General features: G+C 39.6%; 2 protein-coding genes across 5 annotated transcripts; one reads left to right on the plus strand and one right to left on the minus strand.

The window, feature by feature from the left end:
* The first annotated feature begins 2,198 nt into the window (after positions 1 to 2,198).
* LOC114448635 (tripartite motif-containing protein 5-like) lies at positions 2,199 to 4,632 on the plus strand. Of its 4 annotated transcripts, none has more exons than XM_028425719.1 (2): positions 2,199 to 2,309; positions 2,359 to 4,632. In XM_028425719.1, the coding sequence occupies exon 2, from the start codon at positions 2,429 to 2,431 to the stop codon at positions 3,650 to 3,652; it is 1,224 nt and encodes a 407-aa protein (XP_028281520.1). In that variant the 5' UTR covers positions 2,199 to 2,309; positions 2,359 to 2,428; the 3' UTR covers positions 3,653 to 4,632. The 4 variants fall into 4 exon arrangements, with proteins under 4 accessions (XP_028281520.1, XP_028281521.1, XP_028281522.1 ...); XM_028425720.1 differs by having other exon boundaries at positions 2,204 to 2,279; positions 2,395 to 4,632; XM_028425721.1 differs by having other exon boundaries at positions 2,209 to 2,279; positions 2,392 to 4,632.
* Positions 4,633 to 5,812: 1,180 nt separating this feature from the next.
* On the minus strand, positions 5,813 to 8,638 carry LOC114448638 (CCN family member 3-like). Its single transcript, XM_028425726.1, has 5 exons — positions 8,443 to 8,638; positions 7,960 to 8,188; positions 7,626 to 7,880; positions 7,034 to 7,257; positions 5,813 to 6,949 (listed from the first exon to the last, which is right to left on the minus strand). The coding sequence occupies exons 1-5, from the start codon at positions 8,491 to 8,493 to the stop codon at positions 6,656 to 6,658; spliced, it is 1,053 nt and encodes a 350-aa protein (XP_028281527.1). The 5' UTR covers positions 8,494 to 8,638; the 3' UTR covers positions 5,813 to 6,655.
* Between the last annotated feature and the right edge of the window lie 1,077 nt (positions 8,639 to 9,715).

A 9,715-nucleotide genomic window follows, 5' to 3' on the forward strand; every position in this document is an offset into this window, starting at 1 on the left:
TATTAATGCAACATACACAAAGGTGCTGCTGTAAGTTATATGTAGGCTATGACACTCAAGCAGATTCTTTTCTGGTATATGTTCTTGCAACAGCTGTCCACCCGAAACTACACATCCTGCTAACAGAGCTCCTCTGTATTAGTGATGAAACCACGACACCTGCTGGTTGAGGGTTAACACAACCCTGAGGAAAACAAGACATCCTGGAGATGTAATAACTTGTGCCAAGAGCAAATTAAAATAATTAAACATCTTTATAGTCTCATCTAATTTACACTTATCTGTCTGTTCTTTCATAATAGATATTTTATATAATAGGCTATGTTTGTGTAGATTCTAACACAGAAACAGAAGTATGAAATTTAAAAAATCCCAGCCACTCACTATATATACCTTTCCCAGATTTGTAATTTGTATTTTATACTTTAACTAAATGCACAATCAGCATGGTGGTTGCACCATTACCCAAAATATTCACTTATTTAATATTTTAATTAGAAGCTTTTATTAATCTCTTTTATTCAGGCTGTGCATATATGTACCCTTTGATTCCAACACCTACTCCCAATTTAAAAGGGGTTATAGTCAATGTAAACAAAACTGCTCTAGATTTGAACTCATCTTAAAGGATATGTAAATATATCACAGGTTGATTTATGTACTGTATATTCTATGTAATGTTGTATATGTCATTGCTGAGTGTGTCATTGTTAATTAAATTGTGTAATCATTAGGAGTCATCCCCGCCCTCCAAACTACATCAGATCATTACTGCACCAAACAGAGGATCGTCTTATTTATTCTGAGAGAGACACTGCAACAGAAATACTGAGAATATTTTGGTTTTAATGAGGTGTAGGAGCTACAATTGATTTTTTACTTTCATATGGAAATGAGCTATCAGATGGAATGTGCGTTCTTTTGTTGTGGTAATGACCTTCAGAACAAACAAACAAACAAACAGAGAGTGCTATCTTATTAAAGGTGATGGTATTTAAAGGTTGTTAATGAATCCTTTTTTTAATCCTCACTCAGCACAGCATGTTGATTACACACCACTGTAAAGTGGATTCCTGGAGTAATGGGAAAAAATTATAAGAATTTTGACTCAAAAAATGATTCAAGCTTGATTACAAACCAAATATGATATTAATTAGTGATGCAACCCAATTTCTTTCTACTAAAAGACAAACAGCACAGAACTTTACTCCTCTTTGATTATGCTCCTCAGACTGTCCCTCTTCAACTCTCTTTCTCTTATCCTCCATGTTTACAATGTCTTTCTTGGTCTCCTTACTTGTCCTTCCTCTTTGCTTCATTTGGCTCCTAATATTTTTTTTGCTTGCATCCTCTTTACCTTTCTGTACAATATTAATTGGGATGAACATCGGGAACACTAAGCAAAACAAATATTGTTCTCCCATGAAACCACATTATCAGTTCTTTCATTATTTAATGCTTCCCCGTGGAGCTTTCATGTAAACATTAAAAGCTCTATAGCATTCAGAATTCCTCTTCAACGCTTATTGCGCATCCTTGTGGTGAAATTGAATAATATTTGCTTCCCTATTTAACATTACAGCTTCTCTCCTCTCCTCTTTTTAAACATGATAGGTGGACATTCACAACAGCAGGATTTCTGATACGTACATGCATCTAACTCAACAGGTACCAAGGATCTAGAGCAGAAAGATGATGGTTTCCTTTAGAACCATTCTCTAAAATGAGAAGGAGATTTGGCAGGATGATGACCGTCTGAGTACTATGCAAATATGTTAGAATCAGGCTGCCACAGTGACATGTTGTCACTGAATGTTATTTATTATTAAAATTAAAAACCACAAACCCCATCCCATCGTTTAGAACTGGCGGCACTAGAAGCTACCAAAGCCCTTATTGCATATTATATCATCAAGGTTATCAGTTTAAAGCTAATGGGAGCAACCACATTTACAATCAGCACAGTTAAAGCAGGGAGAGGAAAGCCTAAGTCCTTAAGAGCTAAGATGTTACAAATAAGAGAATAGAAGACTTTTTTTGTTTAAGGCAGATAAAGATGAGTAAGTGAGTTAACAATTCAAAATAAGCTTTATTTTTAGAACTCAACCCAGTGTTGTCTTTTGTTTACTAGGCAGGTGATATTAAAGGGTTAATGTCACATGAATTAGTTAAGGTGGAGCAACACATTTACAGAGAAACGAAACTAAACATCACTGCACTGCACAAACAGTTTTTGTGCAAAGGGATCAGAGCGGAACTGAACGTAGGCTTCCAGGAAGGTGAAGTTTCCTTAATAAATAACATTCTACTTGTTTCTATTGTTTGTTCATCAGAAAATTGGATGAAACTTGGTCTAAATTTTGTGATTGTTGTCATTTTTCTACTGTAAAGCAGCTAATGTACCAAGAAGAAACGCGTTGTATTGTCTATGACGGTTCATTGCTTCAGTACCCGTCGTCCAGGCATGGCCACAGCCGGCGGTTTCCCATCAGAAGATCAGTTCATGTGCTCCATCTGTTTGGATATTTTCACCGAGCCTGTTTCTATCCCATGTGGACACAACTTCTGCAAGGCATGTCTCACCAGACACTGGTCAGGCAAGGAGCAACATCAGTGTCCACTGTGCAACGAGCAGCACGACAAGGGGCTCAAAGTTCGTGTCAACACTGGATTCAGAGAACTTGTGGAGAGTTATAAGAAACACAATGATGAGATAACTGTTAACAATCCTCCAGTGAAACCTGGTCAGGTACCTTGTGACTGCTGCCTAGGCAACAAACTCAGAGCCTACAAAACCTGTTTGGTGTGTTTGGCTTCTTTTTGCAAGACACACCTGGAGTCTCATCAGACAGTCCCTGCTTTAAAGAGACACAAACTCACTAACCCTGTGCACAACTTAGAGGACAAAATATGCAAGGAACACAACAGAATTTTCGAGTTGTTTTGCAGGAATGACAACATTTGTGTGTGTGTCTTTTGCACAGATCACAGTGATCATGACACAGTGCCTTTGGAGGAAGAGTATGTCAACAAACAGGTGCAGATGAGAAGCAAAAAAACAGAAGTACAAGTAATTAAACAGCGACGAGGAAAGAAAGGTCAGAAGGTGAAAGTAGCAGTGCAAAACAAGACTAAGAGCAGACATGAAGCCAAGGGAAACTGTCTGGTGTGTAATCAAATGTTAAATCCTCAGATTCTGTGGTGTCCTAGTGTCCTTCCACACCATTTCATTCAATATCGCTACATCCCTGCAGACAGGGGCATTTCTCAAGGGAGATTCTACTATGAGGTACAGGTCAGGGGGAGGACAGGCTGGGATTTAGGAGTAATCAGTGAGTCAATGCGTGGGAGATTCACACCAAACACCAGGAATGAAAAATGGATCATACGGTTGAGGGATTATACCGGCAATGCTCTGCAGAATATCTCTGTCCTGGTATGTGTGGATTATGAGAATGGACTGGTGTCCTTCTACGATGCAAACAGTGGAATCCTGATATACTCTTTCACTAACTGCAGATTCAACAAGAGAGTTTTCCTCTTCTCACAGCCTGCTGAGGAAGACGGGTGGCCACAGAAGCTATTTGCCCTTTTCTGTTTCGTTGCTTTGATATTCGTGTTTCTGAGTTCCGACACATCAGGTGTCAGATAAAGAGTTGCTACGAGAAAGTTGAATGATGTAAATGTACATATTATGACCCATAGCACAGTGTCAGAGACACCACTAGAGGGAGAGTTTTATTAATTTTTCATACACAATTCAGTCAGACTTTAGTTAATTAAATACATAATGACTGTATTTTTGTTTGTGTGGTGAATAAGTAAAAAATATTATTATGTTCATAGGGCCTGTGCAAATTGTTACAATGGATATCTTAATCTTAATCCCAAATAAATAATGTTAAATTAACCTATGAGAGTGCAACACATGGACAATGTAACATGACCGCACACCTCAACTCAGCAGGAAAATAGCTGCAACCAGATGTGTCTGTGTCTGGCCTGTGTCTGTTTCGGTCCCCAGGGACTCCAAAAATAATAAAAAGTTCCTGCTGAGGAGCTGTTTTTGGAAACAGCAGCAATCCCACAGGGAATATTAAGACTTTCCATTTCGACCTCAGAGGTTGGGATCAGGGAGAAAGGTCACAGGGTCACCCACCCACTGTCAGCAGGGTTTGGAGCATAGGCCGTACATGATAAAAGATGCACAGAGATATTGTGATGTCACCCTTTAGTTTGAAGCCTTGATTTCTTTACTTCCTGGTTCCCATCTTGGCATTTTGGCAGTAGAAGTCAACATTTTCATATTTGGGACAAGATGGTGGAGCTGATTGAGAAGATGAGGACCGAATACCTGCCTACCTACACCATTGTTTTTTATGATGCATAAGGAATACTGTGCCATAATGACACCTGCTGTTCCTTTACCCCAACTTTAAGCTTTACTCATTCAGCATACAGACTGCAGCATTAAACATTGTAAGCTATATTATTTGTATCTTCAGTTTACCATTTATAATGCATTTTATAATTATTACAAAAAGTCATGTAGTGCTGGAAATACATCTACCACTTATCAACATTCAAACTGTGCTGATTATTTCACTGTAGATTATGCACCACACTAATTGATTCACCCATGTATCATGTCTTCTCATTTGTTGTTGATGAATTGTGTAAATAAATATATATTTTTTACCATAGAAGTATCTTTAAAATGCTTTAGCATATGTTTTTACTGTTCATATTATGTGAATTCAACAATCATAGCATTCTCAGTATTTAGTAAAATAACTGAATCTCTGAATCCAACAAAGAGGAAAAAAACAACTAAATGACACAGTCTTCTGTCCTCGTCCTCTGGCTTTCTGGCACCTTATCATTTTAGAATCAGGAATGGTGTCCATGGTGTCCTATCGACAACAAGATAAGCATCACTGAATGTGCTGCTCTGTGGTCTTCTTTCAGCTGGAACAGGGTCGCCCAATTTCCAAAAAAACAAAAATAAATGAAGCAAAGGCTTTAGTTAAGACATCATGACTCACAATGAGCACTGCAGACTGTCTGGATAAGTTTAGTAGTAATAGTTGAGGACTATTGTGTACTGAGTACTAAATGTTCTACGGTACAAAATATACAGAACACTGTGATGACTCCATTGTGAATCTCTAAACTGGGATTCTAGTAGACGCATCTTAAAATTAGTTTTAGGAGAGTGACACCTGAAGGCCACACACATCTGAGACATCACTACCAGATGTGGTAATGATGTCTCATTTTATAAACACTGATCATATTGTGGGTGTTTAATCTTGCAGTCCATCAGCTTCACCAACAATAAGGACACCTGCTGGACTCTGCTGACCCTCCCCAACAGCTTTGTAAGCTGACACTATTACAGGGCTACGATACAAACCCCGTATTAACCAACTGTCCCTTGACAGCCATAGCTCCATGCACTCTGGCGAACATGGGCGTCCATCATCTTTGTTGTGTTCTTTCTGGGGTCAGTCTAAACAGTGCATTGAAGTTAGTTTTTTAGAGATTTAGAAGAGTTATTATTTGCAAATCATTGCATTATGGTACTCGTTCTTATTTCCTGTATTTGTTATATATGTTATTCATCATTTCCGTCCTCTGTACTGGCTCATTTTATTATTGTATAACAATAAAGACATTAAAACCTTTATTCAAAAAATACACATTTATTTCAAATGTTGAGTTTTGAAGTATTGGTCAGAAAGACACAAAAAATGAAACCACACACCAATATATACAATTCATAATGCTGTGTATCTGATACACACTCAATCAAACCAGCTATACAGCAAGTATGTACAAAACTTTTGTCTTTATAAAAAAAAATAATTAGCTGCAACATGCATGTACAAAACATCCCTTCTAAACTAATGGGCAGATATTATGCATTTTGCCGAACGGGTAAGATTTCAGGCAGACGTTAGAAATGACACTAAGACACCACAGTGACCTCTTTTTCAGAGTTGGAGCTCTTGTTTGTCAAAGTACACACTTCAGTTATTTCAAAAATGTGTCCTGTAGTTGGAAAGTTTCCACGCCAGCATTAGGTTATTGATCCCTTTCGTTTATAGCCGGCTGCTCTTTCTGTTTCAGCACCGTGACGATAAAGTGTCACTGTTGTAAAAATGAATTTACATTGCAAAAGCCTTTGTCCTCATAAATAATTGTCTAAGATTTGTATGAATCAAACCAGAAGAATGTCATTAAACTCCCACGTATCTGCATGACCCTCTAACAGTACACCTTCATACTAGTTGACCTCTTCAAGAGAGGCAGTTTGTTCTAAAATAAGCTTCACAAACTACAAACAGCTGTCCATCACAACCTATAGTGGCCTGATGTCTGGATGTATATATCACAAAGTTTAAGTGCTTTGTTTAATCTCAGTATTAGTGAAGACTTGTCCACAGGATGTCACACAAATAAATCCCTCCCCATAAAACAGAGAGAGATCCAGAGCTATTTATTTCTCTGTAATCTCAATTGAAGATTCTCATTTCATCCATTAAAATATGACAATGAGGATTTTTGGTATATGTATGTCAGAATGTGTAGTCTTCCCTATGGTACAGTGGCAATAATAGTTTTTATGGTCACTATTGGTGACCCCTCTGACCTATATTCTCATGCCACCGTACCCCAGCTCTGATGGCTGCCACACTGCATTATCTTTAGGACAGTGACTGTGGCAGACGCACGTCAGGATTGCCATTACTGGCCTCCTGGAGGTTTTACCATTGGTGCACTGGAACTCCACTAGGACTGTTTTGGTTCTGTGAGGGGTACAGCAGCGGCCATCTGTGCAGGAGCCACAGTAACGAGGCTTGTAGGCTTGGACGCTGGTGCAGTTCTTATAGGAGAGGTGGACAGCTTTTTCACTCCTCACCATCCTCTGGCACTTACTGCCTCTCTGTGGGAAGAAAAGGACAGAATTAAAGATCCCTGTGTCTTAATTAAATGATGAATGATTAGATGAAAAGCTATTTAAAGGTACCGTTGATGCAAGCTGGGTCAGCTGCTCCTGCTGCTCATCGCAGGGTCTGATCATACACAGCCGGCTCTGCTTCACCATTTCACACCGCTGGTTTTTATTCGTGACCCTGGTGGACACCCCCATGCCGCAAGTTTGAGAGCAGGCGCCCCACTCTGTCGTCTGCTCTATGCAGTTCAGGCTCGGATCCCAGCCATCGAAACTCACAGTTTCCTCCTGACGATAAGCTGCACAAAGGACAGGAGGTTAGATTAAGGAAAAATGTCATAAAGATATTCAACAATATAATAATAAGAATATGAGATGATAATTAACAAAGTTAATTACATTACAATCTGGCTTAGTCATACACATTCTGACCCTTTCTTTAAAGGCAAACGTTTTTAAAATAAAAGCATATCATGATAGAACCCCTGATCAACTCTGATAGACACAAACTGGGCTGAATGGTCTGCCTCATATCCTAGTAGAATACTCTACTTTTTCCTCTTACCTCTCTAGCCTTAACTGGTCAGAGAAATGTACATAACCTTTCAACTGTGTGTCTCACATTAGGATGTGACTGCGGCTCGGTTTCATCTCACAGTCTACTCACCAGCCATAGCAAAGCCGCCCAGCGCGCTGGCCTCAGGTTGCGGCTCACACACCCACTTCTCACAGCACTCTCCAGGCACCTGGACCTTGCGGGGCATGGGGCAGTCTGGCCCGGGCAGCATTACATCCAAGTTGCAGCGAGGCACACATCCTATCTGCCCATCACGGCACACACACTGGTACTTGCAGCTGGGAAAGAATATCTGACCGTTCTGATAGACAGAACCATCCAGAACACACACAGTACCCTGGTGAGCTGAAGGAAAGAGAGGACACAGTGGTTACATTATAGAATTTCTACACATTTAAATTTAAATTCGTGACAAATAACTTACCAACACAGATACCAGTCCTCTTGTGGACGTCAGCCGTGTAGTCACACTGCAGCCCTTTACGCGTGTCACAGGGGTTCAGTTCAGAGCAGACCTGACCTTTTTGACCAGCACACACTAGGCAGCAGGCGCAGTCATCAAGGATCAGGGGCACACCAGGGAGACACGCAGGGGGCTCTTTGGGGCACTGGCATCTCCGAGGACACATCTGGGACCAGACTACTGTAAAAATCTGAACGGAAGACACAGAAGATGTTGGGTAAACTTGTATTTTCTGAAGTGAGTAAAATAAAACAGTCCTCATCCTAATTTCTTTATCAAAAAGCTGATGTGCATGTCTCTAACATAGCAACTTTAACTTGTATCTAACGGTTACCTTCTATGTGACTTATTATCACATATCACAAAGAAAGAAAGAAAGAAAGAAAGAAAGAAAGAAAGAAAGAAAGAAAGAAAGAAAGAAAGAAAAAGTCAATGCATTCTTACCGGTGCTATAATGAAGACAATGAATACAGCTCTATCTGACAGACTGGCCATCTTCTTGTTAATAAGCAGAGCAGAATAAAGAAAATATCTGCAGTAAAAAAGTGTCTTTAGTTCAGATAACTGGAGCTGATCTGAGTCTTCTGGCGCAGGGATCAGTCTTCCCTCCTTTCTGGCTGTGGAATAGCAGAAGGTTGTAATCTCTTTGTCAGTCTGGCTCTGGCCTCCAGAGGGGAGGACCTTATATATGGTGGAGCTGTCTGCTGGCACCATGACGACAAACAGGAAGGAATGCTAGGAAATTGCCCAGAGTGTCAGATGAAGGCAAGAGTCACATTTTATTGTGAGATCTTGTCAAATAGGGTTCCATAAACATTAGTGAGGCTTCAGGTTATGCAATTTAATATTATTTTTAAAAAAGTCGTAATACTTTCATATTTCATATAAATGGTTTACTTGATTTGTTACATTTTCTTACACACACATGCTGTGTGTATGTTTGTGTATGTTTTTCTTCTTCTTCTTTGAGGCCAAAATGTTCATTATATGCAGAAAACATTCTGGTTCCGTTACTTTCGACCCTTTGACCTCTCTTCCCAGACTCTACCTGGGAGGTCACAGTGGAAAACCATCTTATTCCCTCTAGAATTGTTTCTGCTTCCTAAAATAGCTACACAGTGGAAAGTTTGGATCATCAGTAGCTCCGGAACAGTGGGGGGGATGACACTTTGGTCGGCACATCTGGTCAGAGGTATGCCGAGGCTTCTTTGTCTTCAGATCAGTGACTCTTATTCAAGTCATTTCAATGTGTTTGAGTGTGACTCTCCTAATGCATTCCTCAAGGATTTCTTATGACACTGAAAAGATTAGATATGCTAACAGAAAACAGAATATGGCTTCTCCGCTTCTTTATAAGTAACTAATTGAAACCACTCTAAATCAAGTCACTTACAATACATATAGATAAATCACTGAGAGGGGAAAATGCAAAAATGTTTATTTTTGGTTGGCTATATCATTAAATATAGCTACAGTTAATATTTGATGCAGTTTTATGTTGCAATATCACAGTATATAAATAAAATGGTGTTCACCATAACATTTATTTTCAGGCTCCAATTCAAATTCCTTCCATCCTCTTCTGTGCTGCTCATCCACAGCACTCTCCCACCTTGTAAGAAGAAGGAAGTGAGGGTCAGGCCAGCTCCCTGAATAACTTGTGATTCCTGCGAGCTGTCGGGTAGCTCTGCCAAATCCTTGATTCAGTGCTGTTCAA

Source organism: Parambassis ranga, chromosome 16 (genome assembly GCF_900634625.1).
Source record: "Parambassis ranga chromosome 16, fParRan2.1, whole genome shotgun sequence".
Lineage (NCBI taxonomy): Eukaryota > Metazoa > Chordata > Actinopteri > Ambassidae > Parambassis > Parambassis ranga.